General features: G+C 42.2%; 1 protein-coding gene across 3 annotated transcripts in view; it reads right to left on the reverse strand.

Moving 5' to 3' along the window:
* Positions 1 to 13,948: 13,948 nt before the first annotated feature.
* The window catches only part of TXNRD1 (thioredoxin reductase 1), a 35,063-nt gene continuing 26,991 nt past the window's right edge, over positions 13,949 to 22,020 (reverse strand). For all 3 annotated transcript variants that reach the window (XM_064420469.1, XM_064420468.1, XM_064420470.1), the window contains exons 13-15: positions 20,956 to 21,051; positions 18,764 to 18,898; positions 13,949 to 15,619 (exon numbers count right to left, since the gene is read on the reverse strand). In XM_064420469.1, coding sequence (XP_064276539.1) covers positions 15,557 to 15,619; positions 18,764 to 18,898; positions 20,956 to 21,051 — 294 coding nt within the window. In that variant the 3' untranslated portion in view covers positions 13,949 to 15,556. The remainder of the gene's footprint in view (positions 15,620 to 18,763; positions 18,899 to 20,955; positions 21,052 to 22,020) is intronic.

Raw genomic sequence — 22,020 nt, forward strand, 5'->3', positions numbered from 1 at the left:
CGAACAGGGGACAGCAAGGAAGAGACGTACTACTGGCAGATCACAGGACTCGCCTTCATTCCTTGTGGTAGGACTTTCCAATGATACCTCTTCCTTGGGGCTTCTCGGTTGATGGTGGGAACTGAGAAGGCAAAGCGTGGGGCGTCGTCAGGGTGTAGAGGAATTTGAAAGAAACAGTCTTTTATATCCAATACAGCCAACTTCCAATTTTGAGGGAGCATGGTTGGGGACGGCATCCCTGGTTGGAGAGCGCCCATATTTTCAATAACATTATTAATTTGGCGAAGGTCATGCAGGAGCCGCTATTTGTCTTTGTTTGGTTTTTTAATAACAAAGACAGGGGAGTTCCATGGTGAATTGGACTCTACGATGTTGCCTTTGTCTAGCTGCTCCTGTACGAGCTCCATGAGCGCCTTTAACTTTTGTTTGTTGAGCGGCCACTGCTCTACCCATATCGGAGAATTTGATTTCCAGGTTAATTTTTGGGTAGGGCGCTCTTCAGTGGCCGCTACTGAAAAACCTGAGGAGCCGTTGGCAGGTCAATTGTGGCTCCCCATTGGGCTAAAACATCTCTCCCCCACAGGGGTTCCGCATAGTCCATTACAAATGGGCAAATAGAAGCCAATTGCCCATTTGGTCCCGTAATTTGTACTACGCTCTTAGACTGCTTAGCCAATTGTATGCTCCCTACACCTTGAACGCGTTCAGCCGCGCGTTGCAACTCCCAATGTGGCGGCCATTCCTCACTAGGAATGATCGTCACATCCGCCCCTGTGTTGAGCATGTTACTGATTCTGGTCAATTGACCATCCCTGCTCACATTACACGTTAGTCGGGGTTTCCCCTTTCCAATTGCATGAGTCCAGTTTACGCGCAATGTTGGTGTTGTAGCATGTGTTGAAGGTGGTATTGTGTTTTCTACTGATTCAAATAACTCCACAGGGATGGCCTGGGCTATAATTTGACCTTTTTGCAATGTAACCGGTGGGCGTATGCAAAAAAATCTCACTGCAAATGAATCAATGGCATGTGGTAATAAACCCGGAATGATGGTGATTTCCGGTGGTGTGCACTTAGTGTCGCCAATGACAACGCACTCACTCTTGATCCGGTTCCAGGTACCTGGTGCCTGAGGTGCGACCATCGCAAGATGGCACTGGGAGTCCATGATCTTAACTGACTCGACTAACTGCAACCTGTAGGGCGAAACCAAAGAGGAGGTGGTTTAGAGACGTAAGAATCGGTGTTTTGCAAGAAGTCAAGTCCGGTAAATTGTGTTGAAGAGTTGGGTGGGTAAATTGGGATCCCCTCCCCAAATCCCCTTTCTTAGATGTTGAGTCACCCGCTCCATTTTTGTCCTCGCGCAGGGAGGGGCTGCGCTTCTGCCTTAGTTTTTTTGATCTTTCTTAAGACCCTCCTGGGATGCCGTCTGCTTCCTCCTGAACTCATAAAACTCAGTTCGGAGTGGGCAGTCCGGCATCCAGTGTTCGGTGTTGCCACAGAGGTGGCACTGTCCACGCGGCGGCGGCCTTGGCAGGGTAGGAGTCCATTGTGGCTGTGCGGGCATTGCTTCAAAGAAGTTCCTTGGTTCGGCGAAGGACACCCGGCGGGGCGATGGCTTGGTGTCAGTGTCCTGCCGAGCGATGACCGGAACCTTCGTCTGGCAAACCTCTATCATTGCCTGGATGGTGGGAGGCGGGTCCAAGGGCAGGCTGAGGATGGCTGCCTTGCAGGCGGTGTTTGCATTGGCGGCAGCCATCTCGAGCAGGACGCTCGGTCGAGCACTCTCGCTGTGGACTTGCTGTTCTATAGCCCTGCGGAGACGCTCGACAAAGATTATAAAAGGCTCCTCACTGCCCTGGATTATTTTAGAAAATGTAAGAGATGGTACTGCAGTCTTCAACGATAGGAAAGCCCGCTCCGCTACCTTGGCGCTTTCCCGGAGCACAGCACGGGGGATATCCCTTGCTTGGATTGCTCCGTCGGCCTAATTTCCGGTACCGATAAGGTGCTCGGTACACACCGCTTCACCACCACGGATTGTGCTTGTTTGGGTATCTGCCCATAAGTCTGGGAGGATGTCCCTTACTCCCTTTTTCCATGCCTCTTCCCATACCCCGAATTCAGTGGGGTTGAGGAGACATGAAAAAAGTGTCCGCAAATCAGCGGGAACAACATTAGTTTCTAATAAAGAGGCTCGAAGGAGTCCCCGGAAATATTCACTCTCTCGGGAGAACTCCTTTTGAGCCTTGCACAGCTCCTTGATGGTGGAGTGGGGGAATGGGGTCCACTGCGCTTTGACCGGTCCCTGTCCCTCCTGCTGGTATGTGACAGGGGCTGCAGTGATCACTGGTGCAAGCCCTGTGTTCCGGTTCTCCAACCCTGCCCCCCCCCCCGGGAACCGGGTTGTGGGAACCAGGAGGTGGGGCGTGGGAACCAGAGCAGGGGAGGGAGGGGCATTGCGTGGGAACCTGGGTGGGGCTGGGAGCCTGGGCGGAGTCGAGAGCTGGGACATGCTCCGCCTGTGGGTGGTAACTTGGGGGCGGGGCTAGGGGAGGGGGAGGAGGAAAGGGCGTGGAAGAGGGTGGAGGAACAAAGGGTGGAGCGAAACAGGGGTGGGCAGGGTTTTGTAGGGGAGGGGAGGGGACAACAGGCTTGGAGGGAAAAAGAAAAGGATTGTGGGAAGAAGACAGGGTTTTGGAGGGAAAAGCCATGTGGCTACCTCCATCTTGAGCTCCATGGGAGCCATTTTGAGACAGAGTCTGAGAGTAGTCACCCTCTGGAACTAAGAACTCAGCTTTGGGCTTGACAACCGGGGACTTCGGGGTGGGGGAAACAGGGTTCGGGGAAGAATCCCCTGAAGTCTGGCCAGGACTTCGGAGGTGGAGGGGTGGAGGACCCTGAGGAAAACCCGGGGGATGGCAAGAACCCAGAACTGTGCCTGTGTGAGCTGTTTCCCTCAGGATCCCCTTATTCTGAGGTACAGAGGAGGTGGAACAAGGATCTAGGACTTGGGGACAGGGTGAACATGAACCAGGGGATAGTTGTTTCCTCAGTTTCCCTTGTTCTTTTAAAGCTATAATAATTTGGAAGCTCCAATAAACTAATTTTTTACTCTTTGATTCCCCCTCAGAATCTAATTAGGATAATTTTGTTCCAACCGAATTCCAAAAATCTATCCTATGAACCATTTCAGGGGTAATCTGAGGAAACTGAGTAAACAACCACATTATCAACTGCTTTAACTCCCTCTTAATTAACTTAATATTTCTCCCAGCAAGGATAGTTATAACTTGGAGATAAACTCTTTTCTGCTGTGTCGACAGTTTAGCACTCATGCCGACACAGAAAACCCACCCCTTGGAGTAAAAATAAATATAACAGGAACAGAAAAAAACCCTCAGCCACCAGCCCTAACCCCACCGGGTCTGGGACGAAACCACTGACCCGACCAGACGAAACTGGGGGGGGGCTAAGCGAGGGGGACCACCCGAAGATGGGGAGCTGGGGGTACTCACCCTCTGACCAGCGCCGACTGGGATAAAACTCCAAGGGAAGGGACTTCGCCGGGGACCGACTCCGGGGTGCAGAAGCTGCCGATTCCGTCCAGGTCCGGAGCCACGCCTCTAAAACGAGGTCTGCTCACAGACAGGGTAGTTTTGACGTCTACGGAGTAACTGATGAACTAAGCAAGAAGGGCAAAACTTGCCTGCTGGCCACTAACCTCCTGCACCACAACAGACAAGAGCTACCAGATCTTTTCTATGGGATCACCACTTCAACAAGACCATTTCATCTGGACTGCTACCACCACCCTAACTAGCAGGGTGTCAGGTTGTATTCAGACTCTGTCAGTGGTTTTTCTTTTGTATTATTGCATGTAATTTGGTTGGGTGTTTTTTTTTGTTTTGTTTTGTTTTTTGGGGTTTTTTTTTGTTGTTGTTGTTTTGGTTTGGTTTGGGTTTTTTTCCCCTTTTCCTAATAAATTGTATTTCTTACTTGGAGTCTCTCACTGGTCTTTCTTTCAAACCAGAACAATAGGCTATAAATATTAAAACATGGCTGCACATTCTTCGCTGGAGGAACCTGGCAAGCTTATTGTGATGTTGCATAAGTTTGTAACTTTAATAGCAGATCGTTTCCTCCCCCAGCTCAAGTTAGATGGAAGGCATACTGAAATTCACGCCCAAAGTTTGGCCCTTTCAGATGAGCCCCTGCTTTGCTTCTCAGCTTGCTTGGAGCATAAGAGGTTTAGCTAAGGAAAGGCATAGAATTATAAGGTTAAAGGGGAAGAGGGAGAAGAGAACAGCTTGATTTACTGATCCTTCAAACACTTTGGCTATTCTGAATTCACAATATAGTGAGACTTAATGAGGCAGAACTGTATTCAACATTAAAATGACCCTAAAATTGTTAATGCTCTATTGCTGAACACCACACAAGAAACACAAGGCGCGCTCTTGGACCCACTTTCAGACAGCCATAAGGAACCAGTCTCCCTTTCAAACAGATCTGCTTGTTATGGAGCACATGAGGGACAGGCAGGTGGACCAGAGAGAGCAGCAAGCCAAGCCAAGAGGGGATGGCAGTACAGAGAAGGAGAGCAGAAGAAAGTTCTATGAATTACTACCACGGGCTTGGTTCTTCCATCTCAAGTAGGAAAGGCCACAAGAATGATACTTACCACCTGCTCATCATTTCTCCCTGTCACATAGGGTATCAACAAGTATGATATGAATCACTTTGCGAGGGACAATGATGCTTCCAATCTTGACAGTTTCAAAAAGCGAGGCTGTGCAGTGGTGGCTTTGAGGCTGCTCTCACGGGCCTCAACACTCCTGGGTCTGGTTTGGGGCTCTCCTAATCAAGCAGAAAACAAACAACTTAGTTTAAACTATTTTCTAACCGAGAAAAGATATTTGTGTGTCTGTCTTTAAAACAATCCATACAATGCATTTGGAAAAGAGAAAAACCCAAAACAACAAAACTAAGTATTACAATTATAATTTCTGTATAATTGCATGTTATAAATTCTTATGAAAGCCAGCCTAATGCATATGTGCACCTAAAGACCATCATCTTCATCTTCCTGATATGAGGAGCAACTAAAGATCATCCTTGCAAGGGAAGAAGGGTGTGTAATCTTCATGCTTTTTTCTCCTAAATCTCATCCTGGTTAGTAGATTTATTCAAAGCTCTCCTCACTAGAATCCAGCATGGCAACTTTCAGCATCAATGAAAATGGTAAATAACTTTCATACTGGTTTCAGTTTTCTGTCAATTTCCTCCTAACCATGGGCAGGTCCATAAGAGACAGGACCATAAGGCAGTCCCAGAGTCACTGAATCCAGGCCTGCACACATGCAGACTAGGAGCTCTATGGAGAAAAGATCTGTCCTGATCACCCACAAGGGACAAAATTCAGTGTCTAAACATGGATGTACATTCTGCACCAGGAGAGTTAACAGCTATGGTGTTTAGACCCAGATCCCTTTGAGTCCAGGGGAAAGCAATTTTGGACTAAGAGACAACACAACTCTATTTCCAGTTACATCTGCCCAATTAATTTACTTTGAGCTGGATTAGAGAAATTGTAATGTTTGGCTTGTTTCCTCATTGAGCATTGTGACCCTGACACCAATGACACAAATTAGCACAGTCCCAAGGAAATAAGCAAGGAAGACAACGGATACAATCTGTAGCAGTATGAATGATAGACTGTCCCCAACATATATGGTGACATTTCAAATGTCTGATGCATTTGGATAATTTTCTTTAGGCTCTAGACCTGTGAAGGGAAGCGAGTCAGAGAGAAGTTGAGGAAGAAAAGAAGCTCTTACCACGGGTGGCTCGTGACCTTGATTTGCAAAATCAGGCAGAACTCGCCACTTTGCAATCCAGTCGAGGTAGCATTCAGCATCAAAGATGGGTTTCCACATGTGTCGCCATTCTGGATTTATTGCTGGAGAGGAAATGAAAATACAATAATGAGCAACCTACCTTGTAGGCTAAGAGCTAATTATGCACCTTCCTTCACAAAGTAAGTGGGAAACACACGAGCTTGGAAGATATCCACGGAGCAATTAAACATGCACTTGTCAACATGTCATAAATACTGTGTTTTTACAGTTGAAATGAAAACACAAAATGCCATCTGATTGAACTTCAGACTAATTAGCACATCACAGCACACAGCCACAACAAGTACCTGTCAACAGCTATCAGCACAGCAATGACATTTTCCACTGCAAATAATAATGTCATTTTCCACTTTGGAGTAGTAATGCTATTTTTTTGTCTTTTCAAAAAGCGACATTGTTTATAATAGATACAAATATATTCTCCATAAAACAAGATTTCATTCTGCAACATTAACGCTCAAACAGAATTATTTTGCAACCAAGCTTTAATTCCACATGTAAAAGTCAATGAACCTCTAATTCCACCTCGTAGCTGGAGGGAGAGGAGGAGGCAGCTTGTGGAACACAGTTTTTATTAGCCAATGGCTATTTACTCCCAGAACACTTTCTCTGTAAGCCTAGATTCATAACCAGCAGTGCTCTGGACTTGTACTAAATGGGATATTTCTTCCAGGAAACACACCAATTAAAAAAAAATATCCCACAGTCAGGTACTGTAGGTGGTTTTCAGAAGTTTGCAGGCAAGATAATAATGTCAGCTTTGATGTTCTCCAAGAGTAACTCATTAACAAAGGTAAGGACAAGTAAAAAAAGTTTCTGTAAATTTTTATTAAAGTTTTAAACTGCTCTACTAGTCTGTTTTCCGTAAACAAGCTGGTTATTAATAGATGTGATTTAAAATGCGAGTTGAATTGCACAGACTGGCACATTCACCATTTTGGGTGGCTGTGTACAATTTTATGCTTGTTGACTATGACTTTAATTAACAAGTCATATGAGTTTAGACTGTTTTATGTCTTTACAGTCCATTAAAAAAACATAGTTTCTTACTAGCAACAACAGACTGAAAAACCCTACAAGGACAAGCTTTGAAAGAAAATCTGGAATAAATCAGTATAGTGACAGCCTTGAGTACCCACGGTAGGGCAGGACTGGGGGAGTCAGATCCCTTATTTGGTGCAGCTAGAATGAAATCACTGTCTTGATTTGCCTGATGGAGCATGCAGTTTTCCAACTTGCAGCACACCGGGCTTTCTTCTTCCACTCTGCCTGTGCTCTGAAAGATCACAGCACAGAACAGCACCATGTGGAGATAATGGAGCTGCCTTCCAGAGCCTGAGGCTTGGGTGGCAGCATGGAATAGCCAGGCTGGCTGAGCACGCTGCCCAGGCTGAGAAGGAGGGAGGTAATTTAGGGGGAGTATTTCTGCATGAAGTACTGCTCTGTCGTGACACAAAGTTTTGCCTTACATGATAGGCAAATCAATTCCTGTAGCTATTGCTAACTTGACTTGTCTGCCCACCAGAGTGACAGCTTTTAATGCCAGCTGGAATAAGATTGGTGCCATCACAACAAAAATTCTCAATTTATATTAATAGGATTAAGTAACTGATCCATGGAGATGTCTCTTCTCCACTCAAAGCACAGAAAACCTCCTCCACAGAAATCTGTATCGTTATATCACAGTCCAGAGCAGTCAGTTCTGTCAAGGCTTCACGTTCCCTAGCGCGGGATTTGGCTCATCATGATTTCAGCCATTAAAAAGGCAGTTTTTCATCTTAAGTGGTAGTGATGGCTTCTGCTATAACCTGTGGAAAGATACCACTATCTCCAGACAGGGAAACTTCTCATGTGTCCCAGGCACTTGTATCTGCAGTTTCCAAATTATGCAGAACAACTATCTGACTATCTATAGTTGCTGACAACTCTCCACAAATCTGCAATGCCCCCAGAATTTCTGTAATGACAGAGTGCCTGTTGTGTTGCTGCCTGCCCTGCCCTGCAGCCTAGTGTCCCAGAGCAGAGATGGCCAGCCCCAGCTGTGCACACCACCAGAGTCTCCCCCAGAAGCTGTGGGATGGGGCCACCACCTCATTCACTCTGTCAGTGAGAAAACTTGAGTGGTAGGAAGCCAGAACTCAAGAGTGAGAACTTGAGCTCTACAATAAACTTGCTGATTACAGATGAGACTGTAATTGCAAGCAGCAGGGATTTCCTGTTTGGTTTGATTTTAGAGCCGTGCAGATTTAGAGATTCATGCCTTGTGCAGACAAGAAACTTGTGTGGAAGTTTTCAAACAAACCAACTACTGAGCCCCTGTGCTGTGGTCAGTCATTGTGGCTCTACAGAGTTCACTCATACTGTCCTGGAGCTGCAAAGAGTGATAGTGTGCAAGTCTAATAGCTTGCTTGCAAGCCACTATGAACTGAAAGACAGTAAATCTTCCTTAAAACTAAAATTACCTGGGGATCTACTGGAAATTCACCAGTCAAGTTTAAGAAATTTCCACTCCACAGGCATTAGGCAGTGAATTTTGCCCTTGTTGGAGGTGAGATGGGCTGTCACCAGAAGAGCTGACCCTACTCTCCTGTCCTTCTATTCCATCACCTCCTCTACTGCTCATCCAGCTGCTTGGTAAGCAATTTCAGACCTCAGACAATTAGCCCAGGGGAAAATAAAAGAAAAGAGGGCAGAATACATCTCCTCATTAATGATTTCTATGTTGTTTTTCTTAACCGATTTAATGTTTTTGCTTGTTTTGATGGGTTTATCCTCTTTCAGGAAAGAAAGGAAGAAGGTCTGAAAAGAAAACCCACCAAACTGAAAAATAGATGAATGCAGGGCCAGCTGGGGAGAGCTCCCTTCTCCAGAGAACCATGTAAGCAGCTCAGAAGGTAACTGAGCTTGCAGTCTCCAGTACAAATCACCCTTCAGAAACAATTATTGTAATTCTTCTGTATCCACAGGGTTTGGTGTCATCAGCCAGGGCAGACACGTGGGAGACTCCACAGCCACTGTGCATGAGAGAATTCCCATAGGAAAACAGTGTTAACAACTCTCTCAGCTGAAGTATCTTAGACAGGATAATGCCATTTTTACATACCAGTGACATTGATTCAGCCCATGGCACCACTGGAGGAGAACTGAATGTTCTTCAAACAGCAGTATGAACACACCTTGCAACAACTGCACAGTGCTAGAACCACTCCAAAATGGAGACAAAACACTTTCATGTAAACTGCAGGTCTAACCACTTCACTAAAATTTATTAGTTAAAGGTTATATAAGAAAACCCATAATGAATATATACTGATGTTTCCTGCAGGATTCCTGCCTAAGCTTCCACCACTTGGGGTTGTAATGACATCCTGCACCATAAACTGCAGTCAGATTTCACTAACCACCACTCTGTATGCATACAATTAATCTCCTTTTCAACATAGGTGTGTTTTTATTTTATAACGTACCATGACAGTGACTTGCACTTAGTTATGTGTAATGCAGAAAACCCCAACCTTTCTTGACTGCTTCAGCCATAGCTCTTCCATGGTGAGAAATGGTGAATCCTTGCTCCTTGTTTGCCTTTCCCACAAGTTTTATGATTTTAGGACTTCTAAAAACATGCAGAGAGAACTCCACAAGACAAGTCTAAAACAATAAAAAAGTCATAAAGGAACAAAGGGAGAAGAAAGACAAGCTGATTAAAGCAAAAGTAAATATGTATCAACTCAGAGTGTTAAAGCTCTGCAATATTTAAATAGGTGTTGGTACCATGCCTCTTTTTCTAAGGAAATCAACAGCACCTCACATTTCCTGAGTGCATTGCTTTTCTCCTGTCTATTTTGTAGGAGACAGCATGTCTAAATCTGGCACTACTTTGAGGTGCTTTATGGCAACTTCCCCACTGGTTTTATTTTCAGTCTGCTTTGATTTCCACTATGATTTCACCTGCAAAGGTACTTCACAGCATGCACAGCTGATGGTTCATGTACACATCCCCAGCCTAGTCAAGAGTCTAACTCTTGCTTTGACACACATTTTTCATTTTTATCTTCCTAAATTGAAAGGTACACATGTACACACCCCAACATACTTCCCATCAAGTGTCCCAGCCTAACAACTGTGCTTTAATGGCCTCAGGCATTAAAAAGAGCCCAAGAGCTGTCTGAGCACTGAACTGTGGCTCCCATACATTTTCCATTGTTTTCTTTTAACGTTGTACCTCAGATAGCAGAGAAATAAACATAGGCTCGGTACCCATCTGTCAGACTCATTAAAATAACACATTCAAAGGGGTTAGCAGCATCCCTGCTTTGCTTCCTCTTCGGGCCCTGCAGTAAGAGCTGCTCAGACTGTTCATGAGGGGGGTGATCTGCCCCGACAGAAGTAGCCTCAACATGCTGCCTTCACCTGTCCCAGCCCTGCGACGAGTTCTGCTCATCAAATGTCCTCCAGAAATAACCCACAAGTCCATTGTGGAAGCCCTCAGGGAGACTACTCACCTCAGACATGGGCACCTTTCTACCTTCCCTGGATTGTAGCTGACCCTCCTCCAAGAAGAAGCAAACACCTCCACAATCAGGATTACCTGTCCAACTTCAGCTACCAAAAAGAAATCTGGAGGACGTAAGCTTTAAATGTGCAATAAGCAGCCCTTCTGGCATTCCATGTTGGAGTGACCAGCGCAACTTTAACAGTTTGACGCGAGTGTAAGCCATTAATTTAGCTTGGTTATTTTTAGCAGCTGTAGAGGTAAGGAAGAAATGGTGCTTGCAGAGCCAAGAAAAACATAAATAAGGGTGGTGTGGTCTCTCTGTATTCCCCCTTGTAGTGGCACCATGGTGCTGACCTGCCGTGCCCTCTTCCACACACAGCTCCATTGTGGGCCCCCACACCCCCGAGGAAGTTAAAACAAGTCAGAGTTTTTATTTTAAGATACACTGGTGGTGTTGGGTCCACGAGACACCTCACATCATGCAGTTTCTCTCTCTGCATTATCCTTCCCTTCCATGATGTAGCAACCTCAAAGTGTCACCCAAGAGAAAATATGGCTGCAAAGACATTATTTGGGAGCTGCCCCATCCCAAAGTTCGTGTATATGTATCTGTATATACATATAGATACATGTAATTGTGCAGAAGCTCCAGAATGTGAAAAGCTACTGTGGGTCAAACCCAAAACCAAGTTACCACTTTTGCCTACCTCATATCACACCCCATGGCATACACACACTTCTCATCGTGGGTGGTCAATTTACATTGACATTAAGAGGGAAAGAAAATCTTCAGGCTAAATATGTTACCATTTATTTTTGAAAGCTAGTGAAAAGGCAGAGCTCAATTTACTCTGTGCCTAACCTAGGATAAACCCTATTTCCATGGAAAGAATCACTTGATAAGACAAGTATATACAGAGGAAGGAAGGAAGGATCTGGAGTTTAGCTGCAGATTTGTCACTATGTGCCTAAGCTGGCTTCTGTTGCAGCCTAGAGAAGGGGATGGATACTTTGGGCTCATGGTGGCCACTTGCAGCGGGGAATGGGCTCACTCAAGGGTCTGGCCACAGCATAGCCTTCCTGGCAGAATAGCATCCCTTGCTGGCATCTGATGGTCAGCCAACTTGATGGGGCAGGTCAGGAGTCACCGCTGGTGCTGAGCAGGGGTTTGCTAGGGGAAAGGAAAGCCTTCCCTCTCTCTCCTGATCTACATCCCACTTGGCACCAGCTTATTTCATGATTTTAAGATGCAGAAGTGCACTGGGAGAACTCCCGCAGACAAGTCTGTAACTAGGAAGATTTCTAGCTTCTAGAAAAGAGACATAAAAAGAACAATTGAATTGAAAAAGAAATTGTATAAATTGTATGTGTAAAGTAAAATTCTGCACAACAGAACATGGGTCAGGAGCATTTGGCAAATAAAAGGAAAACAAACATATTTTGATCCACAGGTTCTTGCAAACCCTGCAGGATGAGCCCAGCTGAAGGACAGCCCCTCATTGCAGAGGCCCTCCTGCATTTCCCAAGCTCTAAGGAATCTTGGGAGCACTCTCAGCCATACCCCCCCATCAAGCCCTCTGGCACCCATCACAGCATGTGACCTGCACTGTGCCTTTGCCTTTCCACACTGGCAACCCTTCCTACTCTCCCTGATGGATGCCAAAGCCCTTGCTCCACTCCCACCCCCTCCACCAGCAGCCCCCAAACCAAAACACCCTGGAGGCACAAATGGTTGCCTTCAGGATGGAAGTATTTCAGGAGCATTTTGCCATTTTGTGCATGAAGAAGGGAGGCCAGTGGTGTGGCAGATCCCCTGGTGCCTTCTTTCTAGGTTTTTTCTTTGTACTTTTCAGGTTTAATTTCTCTCTGGAGGCCAAACAGGCCTTGGCAAGAATAGTCTCACACCATCCCACACTGAGGACAACTGAGCAACCAGAAAAGGCGGTCACCAAAGAGAAAGGGCTGCTGAAACGTCACTCTCTGCAGGGCTGACAGTTACCACCAACATTTACACCCTATTTTGACCTGAAAGGTGTCTGTCAGGTCTTGTGTAAAAGACTCAGCCATCTGGCTCCTCCTGGCACAGCCAGAATCAATAACAGGCTTTATGAGTGCTGGGTCATCCCAGCCGGCACAGCAAGATGCCTACTCTGTCACGAGATCTCCAGCATCCACGGTATCCCCAGAAAACCCACTGTGCCTGGCACAGGTCCTGCCCAGCCTGCAGCTCCACAGCGAGGGAGCCTCCTGCACCGGGGCTCTGCGCAGCCAGAGGGGCTCGAAGGAGGGAAGGTGGGATGCAACTTGGAATACAAAATTTCCAGAAAAGTTAGGATTGCTCAGACAACTCGCACCAAGGGGAGAGGGGTAAAAAGGGGAATGAACAGCTGGGGTAGACAAGCTTAAAAAAAAAAAAAGAGAGCAAAAAGAGAGAAAAGAGAGAGAGAAAAGAGAGAGAGAAAAGAGAGAGAGAAAAGAGAGAGAGAAAAGAGAGAGAGAAAAGAGAGAGAGAAAAGAGAGAGAGAAAAGAGAGAGAGAAAAGAGAGAGAGAAAAGAGAGAGAGAAAAGAGAGAAAATTCTGGGAGCTGTCAGTGAAACTATTGAATTCTCCGTTCATCTGTAAAATTTCCTGTCAACATTTGTATCTGTGGTATGTGAGGCTGATTCTGACCCTCATGTAAGAGCATCCAAAAATGTTGATTACAAATCAATACGAGCAGAACATAAATACTGATTAGCTTAGTAAATTTTCTAGTATGTGCTTCCAAAGCATGCATTACCCCAAGTATGCTTAATTTGATAAAAAACTCTGAATACTTAGCTTTGGTGTTTAATAAATACTTATGTGATTATAAGCATAATAATATATAATTATTTAGTAAATCCTTATGTGTATATTATATACCTCTATCATCATGCACAGATGACATAAATACACATCCTTATGGAGGATTAACAGAAAAAATCCTACCAAAAAACGTCTCACAATTTTAAATCTGAAGTAAAAATAGAAGTAATTAAGCCAAATACCTGAATTAGTGTAGAAGCATGCATCATAAATGATGACATGACCCAAGAATAGATATGTGTAGGTCCAGCCTTACAAAGCCAAGATCACACATATCTTTATTTCCTCCAGGAGTAAAGAATCCTAATCTCCAGAACCTTTCTTAGACACCTGCTTGAAAATGCTGCTATCCATGTGCTTAAATATGAGCAGCTACACTGCCCAGCAGCTCAGGAACCTGCACTCCTGGGTTTTCAGAAGTTACATGGATGGCAGCTGGTGCAAACAGTGTAAGATTTGTTTCCTAATTATCTTTTAAGTATGTCCTTCTCAAATATTTAACATGCAAAATAAATGTGTATGAAACAGCCTCAAACCCTGTTTTTAAGAGAAATATCTACCTTCAAAATGCAAGATGTGAAGGCAAATCAAGCTGGATTTATCATGGTGCCCTCTTCTGGCCCTTGAAAAACAGTCGCCTTGCTGTCATCTGGTGTCTGCTTGGAAAAGGCATCACAAGGAGCATCTGCTTGTGCAAATCGATTTATTTATTAAACTGGCCAGAAAAATACCATCACAGACCCTTGTAGATACCATAGAAAACACATTTAAAAATTTAAAATGGGTTTGTAAAAATAACTTACAACACTATTTTAGAAATCTCAGGAGAAATACATGAATTTGTTACCAGGTAGGAATTTAGGCATGAGGCATTCTGCCCACAGGGCTGGGGAATTCACCCCTGTTCACGCTGCACTACTGAACTCCCAAGAACCATTTAATAAAAGTAATCCAAACCTTTCTGCTAAAAGAGAGGGAAATGGGAAAACAGATGAAAAAAAACACATTCATCTCCATTACAAAGAGCCACTTGACAAGTAAATATGCAGCTTATCCAACACAGGAGGGATACTCAAGAATCTGGTATTTTCACTGAAATTTCCATTTTAAAAGTATTGTTTTCTTAATTAAATATAAAACATAGCACACATGGAACTAAATAGAACTTCCAGACCCTATCTACACAACAGATTTTTCACTACTGGTTTTTGGAGTTTGGCTGGAGGGTTTGTTTGGATGGTTGTTTTGGGGGCATGTTGTTTGGTTATGTAATTTTTTTGATTCTAAGGGCTCACTAATCTTCAGGAAATCTCAATACTTTTATGTTCAAAGTGGGTAGTTTAGACCTGAAATAGTGCAGCTTATGACAGCTCACCTGGAAAGAAAGAAATTTATTCAAATTTAATGAAGTTGCACAGAGTTCTTGGAAGGACAATTCATTCAATATTGGAATTCTGTCAGCTCCAAATCAGATTCATTATAATCACATAAGCTTCAGGAAGAGCTAAGATCATCACATCTGCATTATATGCATGATTTCAGGGAAGAAACACAATAACTTTCTGTATCAAAAGACCTTAATTATTTTCCTTTCTCACTGAGAAGAACGTTTTCACAAATAAGGCTCTCTAAATAAAAAGTCACAACAGAGTCAGTTTGGAAGGCACGAAATATGTTATTTTAGGTGGTACTAAACTTTTTTCTAAGGCTATTTTCTTCCTCGTGATCAAACAAGTAGAACTTGCCCTCCATAGGCATGTGAGCTGGTAAAGCGTGTGCTCATGAGGAGACCTTGCATTTGCTGTGTCATGACCCAGAACACAGGAGCTATTTCATCTGATACAACTACCTGGATTTGGGGGGGATTTTTCTGAGTTGGAAAGTTCTTTTTTCTGGAAAGAACTAGAAAGGAATGTTCAGGAAAGAAACTAGAGAGGAATAAAGCCAAACCAAAACAGTTGTTTTCCAGCTGTGCTAGCAGTTCTTCCATCACTGCCCACCAGACAATGCAGGCTTCAGGCTGTGACTTCATGAATGCATATATTACATGCCCTGCTAATCAGCAGCTCAACAGTCAAGATTCCCATTGCATTGCTAATTGCCAGCCAGGCACCACAGGTGATCAGCTCCCACAGAGCTCTTCTCCTTAGGACGATGGAGTGTCCAGGTTAAGCTCTACACATTTCTGCAGGTATCCAAGGGTGACTTCTCTCAAAATCTTCTGAATCGCAGGAGTCAGACACTGTGATGAAAGTCAGTCTCTGGCAATAGCAAGGATGGGGGAATTTAACCTCAGCATCCACTCACAGTGGTGCTTTCACCAGAACGCTTAGTCACGGACAGGGTGGTGAATACCTTGAGACAAAAAAGAAAGAAAACTCAGTATGGCTAATTTTGTTTTTCCTCTGGAAGATTAAATTGAGCATGATGCTCAAAACAGCAGTCATTTCTTAAAGTACGAAAATAATACATTTAAAATCCTTGCCTTGAAACAGCACACACACATACAAATGACTTTTATTCTCTTAATTTAGCTTATGTTCTTCCTTTTACAGTGGAAAAGAAAGAATTAAGGAAGTCACATGGCTTTATACCACCTCTTGTCTTAATTCTCATAAGTTTTTACAGTGGGAACAAGCTCAGCAATAACTGACTCCAGTACACCTAATGAATAAGTGTCTTTATGGCTCAAAGAAAACTCCTTTGTTTGGGAAAGTGAAGTTAACTCAAGGCCTGGGCATTTGGAGAGAATTTTGCCTTTGTGCCTTTCTAGACATTACAGAAATGTGGAAGTGATTGCTGATGAAGGCATTATGTCTGGGATCTGTGTCCTCTCAACAATAGCTATGGGAACACTGAGTAAAACTAGTTTGAAAAATTCCATTCTTTACTGCTTTCAAGTCACATTAAAGAAAGTAACATATATTTATGTATATATAGATATATAAATTCCTAAATAATTATTGTAAAATTAACAGATTAAAATTTGGGAAGGAAAATTCTACAAAAATTTGCTTAATACTGGTACTTTACTATGCAAATAATTGCATGGTTTTGCATACATACAATATAGAAAGGAAAAAAGGAAATCAAAATCACTGCTATCTAAATGCTTCAAAGTTGCAATGATTAATTATCATCAGAGCCATCTCTCAGGAAGAATAAACTTAGCACAGAATAAAGTACATACATGTTTCAACTATGCAAATAACACTGAAGTATCTAAAGATAATGAGGATCAGAAAGACCTATATTTCTTTAAGTAGAAGCTTTGCTGCATTAAGACTGCTAGCAGCTCTTCAGAGAATGACATCAATAAATTATAAACCTTTTTCACTTTCTATAAGCATGAAAAGCATTATACACAAATCAGGAAGACATGCATGTCTAATATAAATGGCATAAGAACAGCGACTTATCTAAAATATAGTGCATGTCTTGAGAGAGGGGTTTGTAGACTTTATTTCTGATCCACAGCCTGACAACATATGGGAATCAGGAATCTTCATTTATTGTTATTTCACTTCAAAAGACCAAGATTGAAAAGCACAAAATTTATCCGCTTTCCTCCTGGCCAGACTGCAAGCTCCAGGTGTGGGAGGGGACCACACTGCTCCCTAGTAAGCCAGCTGAAGTAATTTGATAATTGTTTGAAGCAAGTATTTTTAGATAGAATTTGTTTGTTACTTAAGAGAGGACAAAACCTTAGATCCAATGGCTGAAAAGCCATAATTAGCTACCTAGAAGAATCACCCCAGCTTTCAGAAGACAATTTCTCTTCATCACAGATTATCAATAGTACCCCGCTGAATTTCAGGCAGCACAGTGCGGTCGAGGCTGAGATGTAATTCTCTGTAGGGCTGAGATCCTACCAGTTCTGTGCTTGCAGTTATTTGCACTTAACCTTGCAAGAAATACCATTCTGAGCTCCTGTTTTCTGCAGAATAAAATGCTGCTTCAAGAAGAGAAGGGGAATCTGGCTCTAATTTGTAGACAGTGAGAATGTAACACTTGGTCTTAAGGTTTTCTTCAAGTGGAATAAAACCATGTTTCACAAGAGACTTAACAATTAATTAGCACTAGTGCCAGTGAAGATGTCAGCACTTGACCCTGTAATACTGGCCCTTTCCTGTTCAAATCAGATTTCATTTTCTTTAACTTTTACAGGGATGTAACAGTGATATTATCCATCGTTCTATTCATCCAATATGCTCATCCCTCACAAATCCCAGTTTTCAAGCATTTTCTAATCAAAGAGTGCCATCTTGCACTTTGATTTTTGTTTACCGCTCAAGAGATTAAATTAAGTAAAAGCATAAAAAAACCTTTTGAAGACTGTCACTAAAAATGATCACTGTTCCCTGGAGCTTTCAAATAGCGTATTTCTTCTGAGGCAATTTCTTCCTCCCCCACTCAAACAAATATGATTATCTGAAATTACCTCCCTGAATTATGTCTAATCATCATTCTATTCAGTTTCAATTTTAGCAGCTCAGATGTCCAGAATAAATTATGACTCTCATCCTCTCTTCACACTGCATATGCTAATACTCCACTTGAGTTCACAGGTTTGAATGCTGCCCTCAGAGATCCCCCTCCACAGGCCTCCTGGGAAGATAAGGACCTGCTAGCCCTCTTCAAAGGCCTCCAAGAATGCCATTAGATGGTACTACAAAGAACAGAATATATTGTGGATGCTTTGCAGAGCATTCAGATTGCTAGCAGTCCATTAATGGAGCCCTTATTACATTGCTTTTACTAAACCACCTAGAAAGTAGGAAAGAAGAGAGGTGGATGTCACTTCTGCACAGGAGCATTCTGGTGCTCCCTTGTACTGCTTTAGTTCTAACACAGCCAGAGACTCTGTATGAAGACTTACACAGGTCATAAACAAGATTTCAGGGATCCTCAGCAAATATACAATGGTCCTAATGGTACTAAAATCAATCTCTGATTTACATCTGGGAGGAGCTGTTCCACACCTGCTAGAGCTCTTCATTAAAGAGGAACAGCAAGATAAAAAGAAGAAATATTTATGTGCCTTCATGAATTGAAAGCCTATAGGATAAAGAAAAGATCTTCAAGAGAGAGTTTAATAGGAAAAATGTCATGTAGCTGGTCCATTTTCCCAGCACTAGTTTGTAATCCTATTTTGGGAACACTAATCTAGCTATGACAACCACTTCAGCAGAAATAGTATTTGAAGCCTTCATAATCTTGAGTAGGATAAAAATTCTACACTTTCCAGTAGAGAGAGAACTGGATTAAGGGAAGCCATACATTTTTAACAAATGAACATAATTAAAAAAAGAAAAAATATCCCAGACTAAGCCTAAGTGTTAGAATTCTAAATATTAAAACAGGTAATTTCTTCTGCTTTCCTCCCCGCTACCTTCCTGCAAATTTGGACCTCTTTAATAGAGCTCTGTTATTCAGATTTCCAACACCTTACCCCAGAATGCCATGAAGCGGGGCTTAGAGATGACATTGTATACAAACCTCTGCACAGACAGGATGAATTCCTACGGTGCTGTCCAGCTGTTCTTTTGTCAACCCACATTTAATAGCAGCTGCAAACCCTTGGGTGACTTCTCCAGCATTTGGACCAAGGACATGGAAACCAATGACTCTCTCCTAAATGCCAAAGACAATCAAATGCAAGCACAATCATGAATTCAGTTCTCTTTAGAGAATGTGTAAAGCTTTCTTATTCAGAGTATATAATTTAATCAGCTCACAAAACTTATCACAAATTAATGTAACCACTAAAATGTGAACTATTATTAGCACCAACAGATGTGAGGTGGTGTAATTTTGTTCTCTCTCTCCCAGGATTCAGCTAGGAACTCGGGAAATTTTATTCAGGTGAGTTATTCCACTCATGCCAACAGAACACTTGCCTAAGTAGAGGTGAGCACCCTGCATTAAGGTTTTCAGTACGAGGGCCTGTGGTAGGGGGCTACAGGGTCTGTATCTGCTGAAGAATTTTCAATTTGATAGTTGCTCACAGGAAAGGACCACAAGCTGAAGTTGTGGCCAACCAGACACGGCAAGAAGTCTATTATAACTGAACTGTCAGTGACTCTTGTGGCAGTGTTGGTTTTCAGTGGGAGATAATACACTTAGAGACTGGCAAAAACCCCATCCAGTTACAAGGAAGGTGCCATTCACACTTCTCCCCTGTATACTCCTGTTCCATTGCAGAACACGTTACACTGCACACACATCCTCAGAAAACACCCAGCAGAACAATCTGTACTGACTTGACTTGCTTTTCTTAATGAGAGAAACATGAAAATTTAGCACATGTCACCTGCTGTGAGCTTTAGTGGAATGATGAATTCAGGGAATTCATCAGTTTTTGGTGAGCGTAGATGTAGCCCAGTTGAGTATCAAAAGTTATCAGCTCTTCCTGCTAAATATCACATATATTTGGTATAGTGAATTCTTTCAGTAAGTCTGAGGACTGAGATTTACCACAGGGTTTATTTAAATAAGAAAAGCTACAATTGGGTAATAAGTAAAAGGGAATTATCCTAATTTTCCTTTAAAAATACTGACATATGTCATAATAAAACCATAGCAATGAAACCAAGGCAATGAAAGTTTTAAATAGTTACTGAACTATTTTTTTTTCCAGGGTAACTTTCAACACTACCCCTAGATGTTTAAACACGTTTCAACTTTTCAGGAAAAGAAGTGAAAATAAATTAATGAAACACTTTAAATCACCATTAAAACTTTGCATTTTCTTAGTTGACTCTGGATTAGAGCATAGCTAAAGGCTCTAAAATACCTTCCATGCTACTGCAAACTCCTCCAGAAAGAGGAGATGGATAGGTTTGCAAATTTTACAAAGTGTTGACAAGATGCTTAAAAAGACTGCAGGAAGATAAATCTGTATCTAAGAAAGATGAATATAGGTTAAGTAAGTTTTGTTTTTTTCTCACAGGACAGATAGCTATGCCACCATCTAACAGGAATACATTTTAATAGACTATTACTCTTCATAATAATTTATATTAATAAAATCAACTACATTTTATTGAACAGATGATGATCATTCTGAGATGACCACGCCAATTCTTCTAACCAATTACTAGCATTGCTTTTGCTCCAGTGGGTACAAATTTCCATGGCCAGGAAATTTGATCCTAGTCCAAGGATAATCCCGGCATTATCACCCTAAATAGGATTTGTGCAGGCAAGATACATTATCCTGTTAGGACAAGCTCACGAGTTTTATGAACACATGTGAATTTGGAAAAGTTTCAAGTTGTGATAGTTTCTGAGAGACCTCAGTTTCAGAGAGAAGAGTCTCCCAGAAGAGAATGTCCCAAGTCTGGGGCAGAGAGAATAAACCAATAAAATTTCTAATCATTTTTACATGCACTGATTTGCTCACTTCTCAAAGTGAATCAACAGTCTAAAAGATCTCTACTTCTTATTTTACATATATGGAAGAAGTACCATATGCAAATAGCAATGGCAGAATTTTGTATTTTACTGGGAGTTGGTTTTGTATACACAGAAATATGCACCACTATAAATATTTATAACACTTCAAAAGGTAGGCAAATTTAAATAAATTCTAATTTGTTAGAAACAACCTATTTATAGCTGCTGTATCATCAACAGTTTTAGGATAAACATTTAGATATTGTTTTCCCAGGAAGGAAAGATTCACTTACATTATCTTGAATATTGCAAATTATCTTTGCATAGCATTTGTTGTTATCTCTGGATGGCACAGTCCACTCCAGTGGCCAGAAATGACTATGGTACACCTGGAAATAAAACACAGGTTAAAAAAGAGTTGTAAAATTTCCAAGCAGAGAACATGAAAAGCTGCCAGATTATCCTAAATAATGAGCTATGTACACAGCATTTAGAGCATCTGAAATCATGATGATACTCTTTTCCCTTAATGAATGCCAAAGACAGAAGTCTCTATAAACCAAATACTAGTGACATCCAATAATTAAAAAAGGAGAAGCCATAAGAATATTACACTTCCAGGACACAGTTCACCATGTTCTTACTAAACTACAAAATCACAAGTGACTCAATAACCATATTGAGGCTTGCAAACACAAAAGCCAGTAAGGTGACACAATAAAGAGGTCAGAATACACTAAATGAGGACTTAGCCAGAGCACAAATGCTTCTGGGTGCACATTTTAAAAAATAAAATGCTTTGAAAATCAAAAGCCCATTTTCCAGAATAAAGGGTCCAGTGTTTCATATATAACACCAAGAATTTCACTCAACAACAAAAATGTTGACAAACTTTGCAGGGAGAAAAGAATTTAAGCCTTTGCCCTGTGGTCAGGTTAACTGTATTTTTCACACAGCCATTTTGAGTTGTATTTACTTATTTTCCTCCGCAGTTCAAATCAGAAAATGTCAGCTAAGAGGGGGGAAAAGTTCTCAACTTCATGCACTACCACTTACCCACTTATTTCTGTAAATAATGCTCCTCAGCTGATATTTGCAGGACATAAAAGTTCAGTTTATTGTGAGATTTCCTCCCCTCATGCTTTTAGTAGTGTGGTCAGTATAGCATTTTGGAAGAACAGCCTCAGGCACTAAGTGCTTATATTTGTCTAATTTTACTCCTGACCAGCAATCCCAGGGAATGAAAAGGGATTACTCACATGAGTATAATTAAGCACATACCTCTTTGTACAGTCAAAGTAAACAGGAAAAATGAGCCTAACATTTGGCTTTATAAAGTAAAAATCACTATGGTAAGG

The sequence above is a fragment of the Passer domesticus genome, chromosome 5 (genome assembly GCF_036417665.1).
Source record: "Passer domesticus isolate bPasDom1 chromosome 5, bPasDom1.hap1, whole genome shotgun sequence".
Taxonomy (NCBI): domain Eukaryota; kingdom Metazoa; phylum Chordata; class Aves; order Passeriformes; family Passeridae; genus Passer; species Passer domesticus.